Source organism: Maylandia zebra, linkage group LG12 (assembly GCF_041146795.1).
Source record: "Maylandia zebra isolate NMK-2024a linkage group LG12, Mzebra_GT3a, whole genome shotgun sequence".
In the NCBI taxonomy this organism is placed as follows: domain Eukaryota; kingdom Metazoa; phylum Chordata; class Actinopteri; order Cichliformes; family Cichlidae; genus Maylandia; species Maylandia zebra.
In genome coordinates, this window is record NC_135178.1 from 4,412,366 (window position 1) to 4,433,999 (window position 21,634).

General features: G+C 41.3%; 1 protein-coding gene across 1 annotated transcript in view; it reads right to left on the bottom strand.

Annotated features, from left to right (window-relative positions):
- Positions 1 to 3,342: 3,342 nt before the first annotated feature.
- The window catches only part of htr7c (5-hydroxytryptamine (serotonin) receptor 7c), a 33,526-nt gene continuing 15,234 nt past the window's right edge, over positions 3,343 to 21,634 (bottom strand). Inside the window, exon 2 of the mRNA XM_004558548.3 lies at positions 3,343 to 5,640. Coding sequence (XP_004558605.1) covers positions 4,902 to 5,640 — 739 coding nt within the window. The 3' untranslated portion in view covers positions 3,343 to 4,901. The remainder of the gene's footprint in view (positions 5,641 to 21,634) is intronic.

The window sequence follows — 21,634 nt, forward strand, 5'->3', positions numbered from 1 at the left end:
TTATGTCACACTGTTCCAAGTGGGAGTTTTAATTCTGGAAAATCAAGTCTGTCTGAAAAATGTGGCTCGCAATATGTTTTTACCACCACAAATACTGTAGCCTATTTATAAAAGAAAATCCATTTAAACAAAACCTGGCACTGAAATGGGAAGATGCAAAAATATCAGACCTCCGTGTGAATGGGCTTGTAGGTTAATCACAATGTCTGCAAATTCTTTAAGATCCCAAAAAGCAGCGGATGATTTTAGGAAGTGCTACTATTGTGATACGCTTAACATATTAAGGGAACGTGGAGCATTAGACCATATGGGGGCCTTTCCACACACATTCACACTCTTACTGATTGGCCTCAAAGATGCAGTGCAGAACAATCGACAGGCTTATCCGATACAAGCCGTGTAGGAGGGTTTCTTGGCAGCCAGCACTGTGAACATGTGTGCAAATACAAGGCATCAAGTCCATGCTCTCATACCCGAGTTAAAAAAAAAACTGCTATGCAAAAGAAGTGTTATATCTACTTCGTTCACTTTGAAGTGTACAGGAGAGGCTGCCCTCATACGCAGGTTCTTTGATGCTTGCAACCTTAAAAAGCAGACATTTACCTTCCAGCTCTATGACAAAACCTAATTACAGGTCGCTGCCTCCACAAAATAAAATGAGGGGAAAAAACTTCTTGGTGACACTTAGATAACTTATCTGCATTTGCCACAGGCCCATCCCCACAGGAAGTCGCATAGACAATGAACAGATACTCATGCTGTGATTGGCCATGGGTGGTGGCCGTGGGAGGAAGTTGATATTTCAGGACACACCGCATAAATTGGATTAACACATAATTGACATGTTTACTGGTGTATTTATAGCTTCCCTTTTTAATTAGTAGGTGGGAAACGAGGCTACATTTATGGCCCTGATTATATTTGAGGATGTAACATCCGGGTACACGTGTGCCCAAAATATCTCAGAAACCAGATTTACATCGATGTGTGTTTGGAATAATCTGAGAGTGGCTTTGATAAGTTACAGGTAAAAGAAATAATTAGTCTGTTACATTAAAAATCGGCAACTACCCATATATCCATCTTATAGTTAGAGAAGGGAAGCATTGGAGAATATTTAATAATTTTAAATATAATGTATGATTTTCTTAAATTAATTATTTTGTTATAGTTTATTACAATTTTTTATTTCTTATTTCTTACCTGGTTAAAATCGTCTCAGGACGTCCAGTCCTTCCGTTGACATGTTGGAAACCACCACGTGTACTTTATTCTGTTCACGCAGTGTAAATGTTAATGCACACATTTTTTGTTCTTTGTTTTTTGTTGAAAGTCAGACTCATACTTTCCAAAAGTTTTTGCACCAACATGTGACGTGTCCTCAGCTACAAAACATATTGTATATAAATGAACTTGACTTTGTCATGTACTGAAAGAAACACAAACTGTATTTTAAACACAATAAATGTGGACTAATCATGTATTAAGTGAGTTGAATAGAAATATTACAAGTTCCTGGTCACCATAATTGTCCTATGCAGTATCAAAGACTATCTCCAAATCAATAATTATTATTATTATTTGCATGTGCAGAGGGTACATGGAAGGATAGCAAAATCACAGTACTTTAAATTCCTTTTCCCCCATGCTTAATCAGAGCTTCCTCGTTTAATTGCTGGGACAGATTAAAAATAGCAAAGCGCGAGTGGATAGTCCCCACATCAACCCCCACAGCTTGTCAGAGCTGGCAACTGAGCCTTTGGGCAGCATCTGTGAAAGACTCTCAGCTACTATCCTTCTCCCTTAGATGAATGTACTACATCAAATGAAAATAGTTCCTCCCGTTCACCGACAGCGATGACACACATCAGGCGCCAGCACAGGAGGCCAGACACGGTGACCGAGAGGGCAGGCGCTCCTCGCAGGCGCAGTGGTGCTCACTCCCCGAGAGTAACGCCCGTTGACATGGTTGCCGGGAGTCTGAAGGTCTTAGGGGCAGCGCACGAGATCCACCAGCGCTGCCTCCTCTGAGTGTGCTGAAACAAAATGTCAGCGTGCGGGTTGAGGCTGTGTTGCTGCTCTTTACTCCAGGGACTCTGAACCCTAAATAGACTTTAGTCTGCAAAGGGCCGGTTAACTAGATTTTATCCCCTGTGATCATCATATGGGTTTTTCTTATTGTCAGCAGGGCTGAATTGCATAACATTGTTCAACTGACTTGGAGAGCCACTCATAGTGCAAATGAAAGAGTATAATTAGGAATGTCCTTATGTTAGATTTGGGTACCATCCCACCAAACCATTTGACAGATGGTGAAATCAAGGAAATGGCCAAATGTTCCGCCAAGGCTTATTTTTGGACTCATGTAATAACAGTAATAATATTAAAAGCGGCACATTTAAAGGGTTGTCCAAGAGATTTTATACAGGAATCAGTTGAAAACATTTCGAAAAATCACATTTGTGTTGGGATTGTATGTCGCAGCAGTTGTGTCATGATGAACAGTAACAGCATTCTTCTGGATTAAATAAAGCTAGCCTAATTTCTCTTCAAAATCAGGAAAACTTGCAATGACGTTTGTTGCATTGGACAATGACAGGAAGTGTCAAAGTTGCTACAATTCACAGTTTACCACAACAGCTCTTCAACCAAAGCAAGTAACTATTTTGAGGAGAAAGCTCTGAAAACCCATAGTAAGTTAGCACCTGTCTGCAAAATGAAAAGTATTACTTTTATGTTCTTTCTCCGACCTTTTTAAGGTGAAGGGTTTGCATGTCTGAGTGATCCCACAAGTATGTTGTCTATGATGCATTTGCCCCTGGTATGGTCCCCTGAGGCAAACTGCTGGTGAGGGGCAGCGCTAAGTTTAATTCAACAGACACCTATAAAGAGCACCACTATACACTGGATAGGGGGAGGGGTTCATCGGCAAGTGCTTGGAATATTTTTTTAAATAAATGAGTTTGGCCGTATCATACCTGTGATGTGCAAAGTCATTTTGATGAAACAGTTTGTATGTGTATGTGAGTGAAGGAATATGTATGTACACACAAAATAAAAAGGCTTGTTTGGTGTCAGCCTTAATAATATGATTGGAAAGCCATGTTGTTGGTCTTCTAAGTTGGTCTTTATGTGTTAAATATATTTGAAGTGGTGATTTGCCTGTGATACAGTGACACTCCTCTACAAACACAACCCAAATATGTCTGTACTGAGACATACCTTCTGACCACAAGACGAGACACATCCTACTTTACTCTTCTTCGTCACTGTTTTTCCCTTGGAGTAAGCAGACAGCTGTTACCCAGACTCTGAATAAAAGCATTTGCTCAAAGCAGACTTAACACAAAGGCGTTTCTGGGGCAGACGGGAGGGGCAACCATCCTTAAGAATCCTAGCTGTAGCCCAACAGTCTTGGCGATACTGCTTTAAGAAAGGTCACAAATGTATCAAAGACTTCTAATGGGCTTAAAGGTTGGTCTTTATTTCTATGCATGACATACTGGGTGCATCAGGCATTTGAGGATGCTCCGTGGGGGCTAGAAAGCAAGAAGACCCATGTTGATTGTCTCCTAAATCACTGCAATCTCAGTCCAAAGAACAAGAACTTCACTGACTTTGCACGAATGGCTTTCACACTAATCTAGGCCACAGTGACATCTTCGGTGTTTCTTTATTTACAAAGTGATGAAATACTTTTACCCCTTTCCCCAACTTCTTTCTCAAGGTAATAACAGAGTGGTCACTCAAAGCGCTCGCACACAGCTGTAGACAGATTGACTTTACACAATAAAAAATAGCATTTCGATACAAAATGATACAGCAGTACACCTTTTTTGGGGGGAGGAAATGTAGAGCATTTCAAAAAATCGAGGTAGAAAATAAGCACACACTGCTCGACTGATGATATCGGACATGGGTTCGTACAAGTCACTGAGGAGATAAAAAGGAAATGTACTGAACTGGGGGGGGCACACATCCTGATTGAAAAGAGAGATAAAAACACTGTCAACAACCAGTGAGGAAAACGAGTCTTAAGAATGTGGAAATTCTAATTATTAAAGTGGAAACGTTTAGTTGCCTGGAGAAAAGTGAAAAGCTCCACAGTATCATGGTTTCTGTGCGATGCAGTGTCTGGGTTACCCATGAAACACCGCTGCCACCACTTCTGTTTTGATTAATGTATACAGTGGCATGTAAGAAAAATATGTTTCATGCAGACACAAAACAAACTACCTTCAAACACTGAGAAGTTCTCACTATGTTGTGTTAAATCAGCATTTTCCACCCCACTTTGTTCTACTTGGAATCACCAGATTTTAAACAACTGGGTGACATCTAGGGTGCTCAAAATAAATTCAGTCGGAGGACCAGCTTGAAGGCTCTGACTTTAGATGGCGTGATATAAGTTTCAGTCCTGTAATACGCCTCAAAGTGTTTACCTCCCGTTTGAAAAATAATCATCGGGGATTTGCGTGGATACACGATGAGAGGGAGATGCTCAGAAAGCCACGAAACAAACGTTATTTGTTATCAAACATCAATTTTGTTAATATACAGAAATCTGCTTGCCTTATGGTCTCTTTGAAAGAGAATGATTGATTGTGTTTATATGTCATTTCCTTTGTTACGGCATTATTCCATCATAAATCTGGAACAGGATGGAATTGTGGCATATGCACAAAAGCAGTGTCGACTTGAATAGTCCATCAAGTACGCTCTGTGATTTTCTTTCCAAAAATAGAATGACTGACTCACACACTGAAGTGATTGTGCTGTCTGCAGCGAGCCACTAACACTGACTTTTATCCCGTTAGGCCGTGTCTGTCTGCAGGCCGGCTGTTTATGTGTCGCCTTTTAAGCACCGAGTGTCCAAGAGCAGCGACTTTAACCATTCGGCCTTACACTTTGAGAGCTTCGTGTACACCCACGGCGGAAAGCCGACGGTTGATGTTGCGATAGCGACACCGGAGAAGGTCACGATAAGTGGAGCGCAGGTCTCGATTGAAGAAGGCGTAGATGAAGGGATTCATTAAGGAGTTGGCGTAACCTAACCACAGGAGCGTGCGCTCCAGCCAGATGGGCACACAGCTACATTCCACTCCGCAGATAAAGGGCCTGGCGGTGGACAGGATAAAGAAGGGCAGCCAGCACACGGCGAAGACGCCCACAATCACCCCCAGTGTCGTGGCCGCTTTTTGTTCCCGCTTGAAGATGGAGATGTTTCTGCGCTCGCGGGTCAGCAGGCGGGACAATGCGGCACACTCCTCTGCCACGCCGGGCGGCTTCAGGCCCTGCATTCGGAGAGCCTCGTTAGCCACTGTTTCGAGACGCTCGCGTCGTGAAAGGTTGGTGAAGCGGTGCTTGGCGCCGCTCTTGCGAGCTGCCCTGAAGATCTTGTAGTACATGACCAGCATGACCAGCATAGGGATATAAAAGGCCACAGCTGTGGAATAGATGGTGTAGCCAAAGTCTTGGCTAATGAGGCACACACCGGCTGTGTGGACGTTTTTGGCCCAGCCACAGAAAGGCGGCAGTGTGATGGATGCTGACACCAGCCAGACTCCCAGGATCATCTTGGCCATCAGCTGACCGTTCTGCCGGGCTGGGTAGGTGAGAGGTCGTGTGATCCCCAGATACCTGCGAGAAAAGGAGACAAATGAAGCATCATTAGCAAGTACTAAAAGCATTTGATGTCACATTGACATCTTGTTTTAAACTCCTCATCTAATATATTCTCTCTGTCATCTCAAAAACAAAATCTTATTATTCATTTATCATTTACAATCCACCCTTTTAGGCTTGTAGTGTGGTAGCATCAAAGAAACGTCCCCTCATTTCAAAGACAGACATCTGGATGAAAGGTCTTAAGCTCTGTCATTGCCCGGAGGGTTATTTGCTGCTTTTTCTTTGGCTCTTTGAGCTTGGTAAGTAGAGAACGAGCTATCAATCAAACAGGCAGCTCAGTGGTTTCAAATAGCAGCTGGAGGTGTCAGGGAAAAAAAATAAGGACAAAATGAGGTGCGAAAGGCTCGGATTTGTACAAAACTGGGAAAATAGCCACTATTCACACAAAATGATAAATCTGTGTGTACGACACTGCATGTTTTGGCGGCACGCCCGCAGCACTCATCAGCACCAGATGCGTCATTGATGAAAACTCTATATTCCACTCTCCGGGCTATTTATCTGATTTCTGCTTTGCTGTTAATTCTAACATAAAAAAACTTGGTAAGGATCGCTGTGATTCACTGTCAAATTACATTCAGTGCTTTTCGACTTGGGTCTTTACTCTATTGACAGGTTTTTAAAAGTTCAGCTTGTCAGGTGTAGCTTTAAAATATGACTTCATCTTTAAACATTTTCTCCAGTGTTTGTACAGCTTAGTATTATGCTAGTCACAAATATTACAGAGCCATCTGCAGCTCATTTTCTGTTACCTTCAGATTAAGTATGGACATTAACAAACTTGGCTGTCAAATAACATTATAACACTCCTCAGAAATCATTTCTAGTGCGTTTTTAAGAGATGCTGGTTGTAGACACATCTGAGTGAAGGTATACAAAATGTCAAAATGCTCTCTAGTCCAGCACCTCTGATGCACACTGGTGCCTATTAACTAGTGCCAACACATAATGCAAGTGGTATTGATCTAAATCAGAATGACTCTGAATGGACACCAGGGCTACAACTAGCGCTTTGCTAGGAGCGCTTTATTATATCCTTTCCTCACCACCAACACACACACACACAGACATCTAACCCAGATCAGATTTTTTTTAATCGGCTTTAAAAAGCCTCACACGCCTCGTATCAGAACTGCCACGCTGAATGAAACATCAGTCGTTTATCTGAGACAGGTGTCATTATGTTGTCGCCCATGGCAGGTCTTGTGGGCTGACGGTGGTAGAAAATACTGCGACACTAAAGAAAGAAAGAAAAAGATACAGCTACAACTGGTAGTTGCGTTGGTGTAGGTTACTTTTGTCATTGGTTACACGAGACAGTAACTTTTCAGTTTCCATGTAAACTGTGTGCCACGCACCATCACACTGTCAGACTCCAAGATCCTTCAGCTCAGGTTGTCCGTCCTCAGTGGACGTTATATAACAACTACTTTGTGTTCATTCTTCTAATCCCTCCACTAATCTGAGTAGTTTACACCCCTCACTTAAAATGTACTTAAGTTTCACAGGGGAGACTAAACACACAGACAACAATGTCAAATAAATATGAAACAGAGCCAAGATGAGTACGTGCCATGCTTCTACGGAATTCATAATAGATACGCAGTAATGCAACACTCCTCTCTGAATCCATTACTCAGTAATGAAGATAGTAATGGTAAATGGTAAATGGCCTGTATTTATATAGCGCCTTACTAGTCCCTAAGGACCCCAAAGCGCTTTACATATCCAGTCATCCACCCATTCACACACACATTCACACACTGGTGTTTGTGGTGCTTATTTGGGGGGATATTTGTTTGTCAGTGGAGGGTGGAGGGCAGTTCTCTGCCACCATGACTCATCTTCAGACCTTTAGAAGGCAGAGCTGTTTCCAGGCACACTCTCATTGGACACACAATCCTCTCATCGTCCTTCTGGAGACAAATGACTGCCGGTTTGGCTAAGAGAGCACGCATTTTGACACTTCATTACACTGCTTCTTGCATATCTTGCAGCAGGATGTGCTGATGCAAACATCTGTTGGTTTAATCATTCTTATTTTTGCATTCTAAAAATTGAACTTTACTAACCCTGGAGAGGCAGGGTAACAAGAAACAATAACAACGGCAAAAAACATGTACGTGTAGTTCCCTTTGCCGCGTACAACGTAACAGTGATAGGTTAATATGGCAGAAACATGCATTCAGCTCAGAGATAAAAGTATACTGTTCTTTCTCCCTCTCTCCACTAACTCCTGTGTTCACCAGCTGAACACAGTTAGTCCCCAGCACTGACACGCTGCCACATTATGAGCACTGTCAGAGTGAGACAAAAAACATAAGTGCGCCACAGAACTGAGCTGAGAAACCAAGCAGCATCGCTACAAGGGATGTCTCCCACATTACACACAGTCACTTAATCCAATGTTGATATTAAAATACAGAACTTTTATTTTCATACACAGGGATGTGCAAAAGTGTTGAACCACGGACCCAGACTTTCATTTTTATTTTTATTTTTTTGCAAGCTTCCTGGTGTTCTTTCAAAGTTTTTCTTTAGACATTGGCTTCTTTTTAACAAATTTACAGTCAATATAGTGGAATTTTTTTTTTTATTATTAAGCTACTTAACATTGACCTGTCACTCATTCAAGCGTCAAAAAGTTACCTAACTAAAGGGATAAACCTGTGTTGTCTCTAGACAGACAAGAACCAAATAGCATTTTATGCACTCGGTTACTAGCAGTCTGTCTTAAAAATATATCATATGTTCTCGTTTCTTTAGCTGAATCTATAAAAAATGCAAAAGACAGACATAGTTTGACAGGCACAAAATTGTATTTTTGCACCAGCAAGGTGATTCCCAATGAGCTATTATCAAAAAACCTGGTATATCTCACCATGGTGTGCAGTTTATCTCAATAAACTGGATAGATGGAGGGCCTATAAAACTATCTACAGTAGATGAACAGTATCTGAAAGTCATGTCTTCAAGAAATAGGAAAAAACCCAGCAAAGATCATCCACATTCATTGGACTGTGTTGAAGAAAAACGGTGGTCATAGCAAATATTGACTTTCAAGTTAGAATTGAACTGTATTTCCAGTTATTTAAAAGGGTTCTTATATGGTGCTTTTTCTACTCAAGCTTTCAATGCACTTTGTACAACATGTCTCATTCATGCTTTTTACTTCATATAAGTGTTTTCTAAAAAAAACATTCACAGTCCAATCTTGAACTCCAGGTTCAAGATCTCGCCCAAAGAAAACTGGAGCAGCCAGACTTCGAACCACCAAGCTTCTGAATAAACGATGACCTGCTTTACCTCCCAAGCAACAGCCTCTCCATTTGCATGTTATAAGTAAATTGCTGCATCTATTTCCTGTTTATAGGAAAACATAAACAAGAGGTGGCTCAAGACTTACGCATTGCTGGACCATCTGCAAGTCTGAATAGAAATCTAGAGCATTTTTCAAAATGCATACCATATTTGAACCTTGCAATATGATGAAAGCGCAAGCTAAATACACAGTGGCAGTGGATTATAATCACCTCCTATACAGTGTGACCTGAACACAGTCAGTGATGTTTAAATTATTTTTTTATTCACATCTCTGGTAGATACAGCGGCCCTCAGGAATTACCTGTCCATAGGTAACCAGAATGTCCAAGCTAATGGAGAATTCCATTACCTCCACTAGGCTACCCCACAGAGCACAATATAGTGTGCTATTTTCTGCTCTGAAACACTGTAACTGGCCCTCTTGTGCAACAGTCAGTCATCTCCAGGAGAGCCTCACAAACCTTTTACTTCTGAGAGGGGAAACATGGTGAAATATTTATCCAAGCCATTGGCTGAGAGACAGGGTGGTAAATTTGGAGCTCTGTGTCTGTCAGAATACCTTTTTTCCCACAGAAACTTTCCACTGAAGTCCCTTCACTAAGCCATTTATAATTCTTATATCAAGCACAAATGTGCAGGGAGGGGGTCAACATGAGTTTAAAAATTTTAAGTGTTGCCCGTTTTTGGAAGATCTCTGAATTCATCTGCGTGTGATTTAAGCGAGCGGACAGAGAGGTGCAAACGTCACCTGAAATCAAACCGTTTTTTGAGAAATGCAGCTTCATTGCTTTATGAGTATTGGCCGCTTTCACGCTTGGTTTGATTTATCTAAAGTGAACGAGAGTGCTGAAAATGGGAAGATCTCAGAAAACACAGTTCAGTGTTCACTCGAGTGTCAGCTGTGTGCAAGATATACCGTAGAAAAGCTTGTTTGCTTATTGATTTGTTAAGTACACCGTGTTGTAATAAAGGTATTATGAGCTGGACTAGCTCTAAACAAATGTAAGGTTTGACCTCTGGATATGATAATTAAAAAATAAAATAAAGAGTACAGTTGTTCAACACATGCATTTATTTATTCTGAGCTTTCTTCAGCTGAAGCACAACGGATGTGTTCAGTGAGAGCTCTGGAACATTTCTCCGACATCTGACAACGAGTCAAGTCCTCAAGGAGCGCTTCAGCTCTATTTGAGGAAGCACCATAAGACAGAAATTGAGCTGCTTTTCTTCTGACAGAGCACGACGTGAATTTTCAACAAGAAAGCAAAGGAGCAGCTTCGTCTTTTTCCGGGTTTTACACACAATTAAGCATTTTTGTTCTAACACACTTATACCTGTTTAGGTCAGGTTCTGTTCTCTTGCCTGATTTCTGCTCGTGGTGAGGTGAGAATGAGTGAGTAAAATAATAATAGAGCTGTTTCTTTAATCACATTTAGACTCTTACATAAGCTAAACTGAGTCATCCCTGGACAGACACAATTCTTCCCTCAGATTTGTGTATTACCTCCAGCCAGTCTGTGAATAACTATTATTTTATTTCAGCCAATGTGTCGAGGAGGGAATTGCTACTTAAGGCAAGGATTTTTTTTTTAAGAGAAAAAAAAGTTGATAAGCCAAATTTATGCAAACTTTATAGTTACTGACAACAAACATAACACCTTAATTTTCCTTTTCTTAAACTGATAAGACAAAAAAGTGTTGAGGGGGTGACTGCAGTTTTGTTTTGTGTTTTTGCATTTCACACACACACAACATGGCAATGCTGGACCGAAGCTTTAGTCCAACCTGAAACATTTAGACAACTTTTGCACATTAATAGTTTCTTTGCGACCACAACATTTTGACAGTAATCTACATTTTGATCTTATCCTGCAAGTTTCTATTTTACCTGTCAAGCTAACACTTTGCAATCTTCAAGGTGCTGGAAACATTCCTCAGAGGGTGTTTTTCCATAATAACATGATTGCATCTCACAGTTCATCCACATCCATGATGTGAACCTCTACTGCATGCCAAAGGTGCTGTGCTGGATTGGTGACAGTGGAGGCCATTTGAGTGAACTCACTGCCATATTCAAGATGATCTGAACTCTGTAACATGGTGCGTTATCCTCATGGAAGCAGCCATCAGGAGCTGGGCCCACTGTGATCTTAAAGAGATGGATGTGGGACTGAAACCATGCTCAGTTGGTTCTAAAGTACATCCCTCACACTATTATACCATCACCACCAGCCTGAACTGTTGATATAATTCAGACCCCATCTCAGTGTTGACTCAACAGACCAGGCACTGTTTTACCAGTCTTTGTTTTTTTTGTCCAGTTTTGGTGAGCCTGTGTTGTAGCTTATCCTTAGCTGACAGGAGCAGCACCCAATGTGGTCTTCCAGCCCATTCTCACTCTCGAGTAACATCCCAACGATGTTTCACGTCCCGCGGTGTTCCTGAGGAACGCGAAAGGTGACCTTCTGCGTTCTTATGCTACACGCCGGGTTATTGGTGAAATCCAGTAGAATGATGGTCCCGCGGTAATACACATTCCAGCCATGTATTCCAGCCCTAACCATAACCTTATCCCTAACCATAACCTTATCCCTAGCGTTAACCAGCAATTTAATGACGTTAAATAGTTTTCCAAAGTGATTTAAGTAAAATGAACGAACATGTGTAGATTGATTCCAAACGGTTCTCATGTTTCCTCATTTTTCTGATCTCGTCATTTATGGACATGTTGGGCGCCCAGAAGCATAATATTTTGACGGTTTGTCACCTAGCGTAAAATATTACGCTTTGGGAGTGAGAACGTGTTGGCTCTTCTGTTGCTGTAGCCTAGATTCAACATGTTGTGCATTCAGAGATGCTCTTCTGCATTCCTCTTCTGCATTGTAACAAGTGGTCATTTGAGTTGTTGTTGCCTTTCTATCAGCTTGAAGCAGTCTGACCACTCTGGCAACAACAACGCATTTTATCCCTGAGAACTTTTTCTTGCTGGTTAGTTTTTCTTTTGTGGACCATTCTCTGTGAACCCTAGAGATAATGTGGGAAAATCTCACCAGATCAGCAGGTTCTGAAATACTCGAACCAGCCCATCTGGCACCAACAACCATGCCATGTTCAGAGTCACTTAAATCACCTTTCTTCCCCATTCTAATGCTCAGTTTGAACTCAGCAGGTCCTCTTGACCAAGTCTAGATGCCTAAATGCATCAAGTTGCTAGTAGGTATCTGTGATATTTGTGTTAAGGGGCAATTGAACAGGTGTACCTAATAAAGTGGTCAGTGAGTCTATATAACTTCTTTTAATCTGACTGAATGTTAAACTTATACCCCTCTAGCGTTCATTTTTTTCTCCAGTTCAGCTGCATTAAAAGGTGTATACCATGGTAGCCACACTGACCCATGTTATAATATTGCAACAGCTGCAATCAAACTGTTACTCACATGTGTATACGGTACCACCCATGTCCAGACTTGTGACTGAGATTAACAGAAATTGATTACTACTGTATTGTCCTGTAAGCACTTAACTATCCATGTGGCACCACGGGGAAATGTGGGCATGCTGAACACAGCTCAAGGACAGATCTGAGACAAAAGTTATCTATAATCCTTCTCAACATTCTCAACCTGCTTTGGGGTCCCAAAACAATCCTGGTTTTCAGTGCTCACCGATAACATCCCTGACCCTTTAAAATCTGTTGGATTTGTTCTATTTTGTTAATTATGTAGCAATGAAAACCATTTTCTATTGTTGACCTATTTACAGAGTCACCCTGTATACTTACAAGACACACCTAGCTTCACAAAGCACTTCCCCTCATCAGACTTTAAATCCTTTATGTCTGTTTTACTTCCTCCTAATTGTTGTAAACCCTCTGGGTGGATATTTTATGGCCTTTCCTACACAACTCACCACCTGTCACTATTGGAGGTTTAAGGGCTCTCACGGCAATAGGGATGATGGGCAGCTATTAGTGCCACAGTGATAAATGAAATCCACTTCCAACAGTCATTGTGTCCATCCCAGTCAGAGCTGGGTGTCCTTGGACAACAAAGGAAAAACAGCAGAGAACAGAAGAGAGCTGAGCGGGGCAGATAATAGGGTACAGGAATAAAGGAGAATTAAAAAGCTGGGCAAAAAAAATCTGGAACACAAAAGCATTGAGTTAAACCAGAACGGTGACAAAACAAAACAGCTGGGATTAAAGTATCTGAGGAAAGTGCACCAATGAGACTCAAGGGTGGAATATATGCATCCCAACTAAAGTTTTTACTGGTGTTCCAGCTAGCCTCAGTCAAAGTCAGTTTGATGATCTTCCCTTTATAATGAGGGCGTGAGAGTCAGTGACCATACAAAAATGTGGATAATGTAGGAGGCACTGCATGGCCCCTAAATCCAACATCAGTGTTGCTCTACATGCAGAAACACGTGGCAACAAAACATACATAAAACTAAAGTACGGAAAAGTAACTTCTTCAAAGTCCTTCAGAGCAAAATGTTGCAAATTTCTAGTCCAGCGGACCTGCTTGGGTAAAATTTAAAAAATAAACGAATAAAAGTCAGACTGTTTCGACTAATTCACCAACACCTGCCGATAGGGCTACATAACAAATAACCAACAAGCTCCACTTCCTTTTGTGTTTTTTTTTCTAAAGCGCCATTTTCAAGGTCAATAATACCATTTATGTCTTTCCTCGTGTGTCTCTCACTGCTGCTGCTCCTGTTATGTCACGTCATTTGATTTAAACCACTGCTGCCACCTTTTTCTGTTGCCGCTGATGTTGTTGCTGTCTGCTATTTCTGGTCAGCGCTGCATCACAAGCACTAACGCACCACTTACATCATGCCTTTATCTATACTGTTACATTACTCTACTGCCATAGTGCAGTATTTGCAGTTTATTTGAACCAAGCAATTCCCATCACACACATTATTTAACACTGTTCTGTTTCCGGCATGCTCCTCCGACTCTTTGTCCCATCAGACCCCGACAACATCATACGACTCCGACCTCCTGCCAGTGTTTCTGATCTCTTCTTCCTGACAATGGAGCCCCAAGAGGACTTTATTCTGCTCTTCTGCTCCTCGAGCTAGTTCCCAAGCACTAACTCACATCTTTCTGTGCATCATGGCTTGTTGGTCAATCTATCACACACTAGACATTTTATGTGTGGCTCAGTTATTTCTATTGCTGGTTGTTTGGCTGTTGGGTAAAGAAGCTGATTTGAAAAAAAAATACAAATAGCTTCTTTTTTTTTTTTTTGAACAACACACAGCACAGGTTTTTCACTATATGGAAAAAAGTGGGCCAGACCTCTTAATCTTTGATATCAGGTGTTTTCACAAAGTTGAAGAATTTAGGGGGCTTCGCAGCCGAGTGTGAAGCAGTGGGAATGAGAATCAGCACCTCCGAAGGGTGGCTGGACTCTCCCTTAGAGATGAGGTGAGAAGTTCAGCCATCTGGGAGGGGCTCAGAGTAGAGCCGCTGGTCCACATCGAAAGGAGCCATTTTAGGTGATTTAGGTGCTTATCTGCCCCAGATAAGCGGAAGAAGATGGATGGATGGATGGAAGAGTTTAGGGACCACAGCAACCATAGCTAATAGATGCTAGCTGACCGCTGACGTAGTTAGCAGCCTATTAGCTGTTTAACAACATTTGGGTGTTAGCAGCTAATAAGCTTACCTTTGCAGCAATGTTTTAGTTATTGCTGTTTTGTTAATACCATGGCAATTGCATTTTAACAGCTCAGAAGCAATTTAGTGATTACTTTGTTGCCTGGCGTTAGAACTTCACAATCGAGGTATTTGTTATGACATTACCTTCTGATCCTTGTGCTTGCTCTCCAAGCGATGCTGTTAAGTGACTTGCTTTGCAGTCTCATAAATTTTTGGTTCAGATCATATGTCTTTGTTCTGTTTTTAATTAATATTCATGTAACAGAGGAAAACTGGTCTCAATTTGTTTCAGCTGCACAGCCTCACCTATAAATAACTATTATGTAAGTAAAAAATAATGAGGTTAAGACAGAATTTATGTATGCATGGAGCCTTTTGATTTGGACCAGCACTGTTAGGAAGCTCCTCAGTCCACAAAAACTTTTTCTCAGTTACCTGAATGTTGTGCATTTTTGTTAGAAATGAGACCATTCTCTCTTCTCTGTCACATTAGTAAATCGCTCCATCTTGTCACACAATCTACTTTTCCTTCCTGAATGGATTTATGCCTGCTTGTTATGCATTTAGCCATTTTCTGCTCCCTGTCAATTATTTAATGGAGTTCCTTTATGGTGGCAGCCATGGCGACCTGATTTGTAATGCAGCTACAAAGCCTCTAGAGGCTTTTGGCTCTCCAAAGGAAATTACATTTGTACATGCGCATGCTTGCCATTGTGCTGCGCTTACTGGCCACCTAAATATACACTTTCAGCTGTGTGTAGCATCTCACTAATAGTCTCAAATGCGAGCTCCCAAAATGTTACGTTAAATATTAAAGAGTGTACTCATTTTCTCTTCATTATTATACAACGAGTGAAGTCTGGTACTGGAAGGTGAATAAGTATGTGCCAGCAAATCCGTCTTCCTTTCCGTTTTTTTCCCTGTCATGATGATGAGAGAGAGCCAGGGTGAAGAGCCCCTCCATCTTTGTCACCTTCCCTTTGGTTCTGTCGCTCTCCCTCTCAAAGGACACCTTGAAAACTAAATAAGCTTAAAGGAAGTCTCAGATGTGGGGGAGGAATCCAAGTCTCCACTTCTTCCCGTTTTTCTTCTGACCTTTGAGAAAAAATGTTAAGCAATTTTAGTTACCAAGGATACCACAGACAGCTCCTCTTTTGAACCGACTCACTTTTTTCCAATTTGGCATCTAGCCAGCAGTTGGTATAGCTGAAGTAGCTGCACGCCCCATTATACGCCATCATTTCATGCCTCTGCAAATGGAAAAGGACAGTGAGGAGGAGCTGTAGCCAACTTGTTCCAGAGTCACAACACTACCATGCAACATAAAGGCAACTGTTGAGTGCTGTTCTTTTTTCAATCTCTTATCCTTTTACTGACCTTTTATTTTGGGCAGATGAAAATATCAGAGATATTAAAAAGCTCGGCTAAGAGCAAGAGGATATATTTAAAGGCTAAAACCCATGTGAGGGCAAAACAAGGCATCGTAAAGTTGTTGTAAAAATAAAGTAGTATATATATATATATATATATATATATATATATATATATATATATATATATATATATATATATATATATATATATATACATATACATATATATACACACACACACACTTCTGAACAAACCAGAAGACATCTGGAACAATGTCCTCTGGACAGACAAGAGCGAATCCAAATCAGCGTTTGGCCACAATGCAAAGTGCTACATTTGGCGAAGACTAAACACAAGAAACCAGCACAAATACGTCACACCAGCTGTCCGCATGTTGGTGCAGGGGTGATGATTTGAGCTTGTTTTGCAGATATTGGATCTGGGCACTTTGCAGTAATCGAGTCAAACATGAACCCCTCTGTATGTCAGGCCATCTGTCTGACAGCTGAAGCTTGGACTAAACTGGGTCATGCAACAAGACAATGATCACAAGCACAGCAGCAAATAAACAGCAGAATGACTGAAAAAGAAAGAATCACTGTGCTGGCCCAGTCAAAGTGCAGACCTCAACCTGATTGAAATGTTGCGGTGGGACCTCAAGAGGTCTGTCCATAAATGAATGTCTGCAAACCTCACCTAAAACAGCATTGTAAAGAAGAGTGGGCCAAAGTCTTCCACAACAATGTGAGACACTGATAAAGTAAAAACATTTACTTCACGTTTTTGCTGCTAAAAGTGGTTCTACACGTTATTGAATCATGGGCAGTGCTCAGTTTTTCACACACTGCATTTTCCTTTTGGCTTCATTTCTGTTGTAGCAGTGGTATAGTGCAGTATGTCATATATTGTTGTGTATCTGAGGTTGTATTTAAATAAGGTTACAACCTGGTAAATGATTCTATTTCCTGATATGTAAAACTTCAGAACTGACAGCGTCAGTTTACCATCACTGTACCAAATCAAACTATATTAAAAAAAACCACCCAGCACGCCCCTGCGGGCGGTTTATCCTTCAAGCTCGGGTCCTCTACCAGAGGCCTGGGAGCTTGAGGGTCCTGCGCAGTATCTTAGCTGTTCCCAGGACTGCGCTCTTCTGGACAGAGATCTCCGATGTTGTTCCCGGGATCTGCTGGAGCCACTCGCCTAGCTTGGGAGTCACCGCACCTAGTGCTCCGATTACCACGGGGACCACCGTCACCTTCACCCTCCACATCCTCTCGAGCTCTTCTCTGAGCCCTTGGTATTTCTCCAGCTTCTCGTGTTCCTTCTTCCTGATATTGCTGTCATTCGGAACCGCTACATCGATCACTACGGCCGTCTTCTTCTGTTTGTCTACCACCACTATGTCCGGTTGGTTAGCCACCACCATTTTGTCCGTCTGTATCTGGAAGTCCCACAGGATCTTAGCTCGGTCATTCTCCACCACCCTTGGGGGCATCTCCCATTTTGACCTCGGGACTTCCAGGTTATACTCGGCACAGATGTTCCTGTACACTATGCCGGCCACTTGGTTATGGCGTTCCATGTATGCCTTGCCTGCTAGCATCTTGCACCCTGCTGTTATGTGCTGGATTGTCTCTGGGGCATCTTTACACAGCCTGCACCTGGGGTCTTGCCTGGTGTGATAGACCCCAGCCTCTATGGATCTTGTACTCAGAGCTTGTTCTTGTGCTGCCATGATTAGTGCCTCTGTGCTGTCTTTCAGTCCAGCTTTGTCCAGCCACTGGTAGGATTTCTGGATATCAGCCACCTCCTCTATCTGCCGGTGGTACATACCGTGCAGGGGCCTGTCCTTCCATGATGGTTCCTCGTCTCCCTCCTCTTTCTTGGGTTTCTGCTGCCTGAGGTATTCACTGAGCACTCGGTCAGTTGGGGCCATCTTCCCAATGTATTCTTGGATGTTCGTTGTCTCATCCTGGACTGTGCTGCTGACACTCACCAGTCCCCGGCCCCCTTCCTTCCGCTTAGCGTACAGCCTCAGGGTGCTGGACTTGGGGTGAAACCCTCCATGCATGGTCAGGAGCTTTCTTGTCTTTATGTCAGTGGCTTCTATCTCCTCCTTTGGCCAGCCTATTACCCCAGCAGGGTACCTGATCACGGGCAGGGCGTACGTGTTGATGGCCCGGATCTTGTTCTTACCATTCAGCTGACTCCTCAGGACTTGCCTGACCCTCTGCAGGTACTTGGTGGTTGCAGCTTTTCTAGCGGCCTCTTCATGGTTCCCATTCGCCTGCGGGATCCCCAAGTACTTGTAACTGTCCTCTATGTCTGCAATGTTGCCGTCTGGTAGTTCAATCCCCTCAGTTCTGACTACCTTCCCTCTCTTTGTTACCATCCGACTACACTTCTCCAGTCCGAACGACATTCCAATGTCATTGCTGTATAGCCTGGTAGTGTGGATCAGTGAATCGATGTCTCGTTCACTCTTGGCATACAGCTTGATGTCATCCATGTACAGGAGGTGGCTGACAACTGCTCCGTTCCGTAGTCGGTATCCGTAGCCAGTCTTGTTAATGATCTCACTGAGGGGGTTCAGGCCTATGCAGAACAGCAATGGGGACAGAGCGTCTCCTTGGTAGATCCCGCACTTGATGGTGACTTGTGCTATGGGCTTGGAGTTGGCCTCTAGTGTTGTACGCCACATCCCCATTGAGTTCCTGATGAAGGCTCTTAGGGTCCCATTGATCTTGTACAATTCTAGGGATTCCAGTATCCAGCTGTGGGACATTGAGTCATAGGCCTTCTTGTAATCAATCCAGGCAGTGCACAGGTTGGTCAGTCTGGTCTTGCAGTCTATATATATATATATATATATATATATATATATATATATATATATATATATATATATATATATATATATATATATATATATATAGTAAGCTATATAACGTCCTTTATATGTATTTTCTGCAGTCCTGTGTTGTTATTGTTCCTTTGTATGACCTTGCTGTTAAAAGGAGCTATACAAGTACATTCACTAAAGGCTTCTCCCTTTATTTTTATCTATATAGAACAATAGCTCATCTGTGTGCTTTCAAACATGAAGCATGATTGGTAAAGAAAAAATGTGCAGGTGTTCTCTTTTTTTTAGACTCTTATGTGCAAACGTTGCTCATTTATTCATGTGATCATCTTCTCATCCCAATCAGGAGCACAGGAGATCTGAGGGGCGATTGTAATCTTTTAAATGATTCGGTGCCTCTACAGCATGTCTTCTATCTAGTTGGATTTGTCACTTTAATTGGAAAATCTCTTGAAGTATAAATCAATTAAGCTGTATTCTATACAGAAAGATTTTGATCAAATAAATGACAAAAGTATGTTCAGCCAGAGGTAATGACATAAGCAAAGATAGGACATGAGTTCAGCAAGATTGATATTAATAATTTCCAGCAGAAGAAAGCAATGAATTAAATTTGATTTTGTACTGGATGACACACATCAGAACATCAAACTTGGAGGTCAAATTCAGTGCACTACCCAGAGATGAAGAAATGACTAATGATAGGAATATTCATTATAGCAAGAATTTTGCTAATCTCATCTAAGGCGAGCCAGGGGGAAAAAATATAAATTATTCACCTGCGTGTGATGGCACTTTTTGGGGAAATTTAGGGTAAAACAAAATAAAAATGTAATAAAATGAATTAATTATACGTACTCCAAGGAAAAACTCATAATGTCACATATTTACATTTATATTAAAGAACTAGATACTTTCTGGGAACAAAGTGGTACATTAAGATAAGAGAGATAAGATAAGATAGAACTTTATTAATCCCTCGGGTGGGTTCCTCTGGGAAATTCGACTTCCAAAAAAAGCACAGCAACGACCGAAGTTACAGTTACAGAACTGTTATATATATATATATACACACACACACATATATAAATACAGAGACAAATATAAATAAAATATACAAAGGGGATAAATAGAATAAATAGGAATAAAAAATAAAAATACAAGTGAATTGCACATTTCAAGTATTGAGTCTATTGCATCAAGTATTGAGTCTATGACAAAATGTTGAATAGTATTTGATGTTATAAAAGCACAAATTAACTCCCAAAAATGTGGAGAGTTTTGCCACCGATTCACTTTGCAAGACTGGATCAAATTGTTGTGACAGCCGAGTACGGAGCCATATTGATGATTTAACCAGTAATGTATTTGCATGGGTCCATTGTGTTGAATGCACAAAAGCTGTCACCTCATCCTCACTTCTTTTTGTCTAAATACACTGCACTATTTTTTAATGCAAAAAAAAAGAAGTGCAACATAAGCTCTACTCTGATTAGAAGCTTCACAATCAACCTCACAGCTTTGTTTTCCTCATAAATTTACATTAGTTTTTGAAAAATGATGCTCTTTTCAAGGTCTCACTTATTCATGTTTTTGTTTTTCTTCTTTTACCTGCAATTATGGAACCAGTAGCTGTCTTAACTTTTTGCTGAAAACCCATATTTAATCACAGTTGTACACATCCATGTACATCCCCAGTCTCAGCGCGGCCTAATTTCAAAGACGGACAGACAAAATGCCATTGCAGGTGAGCAAACACAGCAGTGACAACAAGGTAATAACAGTGATAATAGTGATCTGGCAAAATAGAGGTTAGCATTGTGTTGCAGAAGCAGTGCGCATAATTATAGGTGAAAAACTGTCACTCTAAGAAAAAGTGCTGTGCAGCGAGGAATGTGTGCGAACAATGAAGCTGGCTTATTCAGACTGACTTATTATGTAGACTGACTGCATATGCACCAGCGTCCTGTTCATTTACATCATGAAATTATTCATATTGGGGTTTTATTCAATCAGATTTGGGAAACTGAGTGGCAGCGAAATCCTTCCTGTGTTATACCGAGCTTAAGCTCCATCATTTGAGCTAAAGGAGGAAAACTGTGGTTCTTTCTAAGAGGTGTCTCCAACTTCCACAAAGCATATGCAGTTTTGAACTTAAGCATAGAGCAGCAATAAATATAGCACACAATCTGTTTTCTTACAGGTGATGTATATTTTTGTGCTCTCACAGACACGCCCACTCAATCCATGGACACTGGAACCGCTGATCTGAGCACCTACAAGCTCGTGAGTCATTACAATCAGGGGCACATTTCTTACTCACTGATGATTATGATATAATTTTTTTAAAAGTTTTCCTCACAAATGAGAGATAAATATGGTCTTTTACCTCTTTGAAGCAAACCATGTTAAAAGACACAAACAAATGTTTCATCGTAAACAGCTTCTGGCTCCCACGAATACCATTACTATCAGCATCAACAAGAAAAAGCAGTGTGGGCCTTTATCTGCTTTATGCCTGCCTGTTCACCTGCCTGATCCTCTGATTGTTATATCACTGCCTGTTGCTTTGGCACAATCTTAACAACACTTTCCAGTTTTTAAGTTGTTTTGTTTTAATTAAAGCAGAAAATTGCTGATATAAAAAACACCCGTGTATGTACATATCTTAACTGAATAAGATAAAGTTTAAAAAACTATCCGGGGTG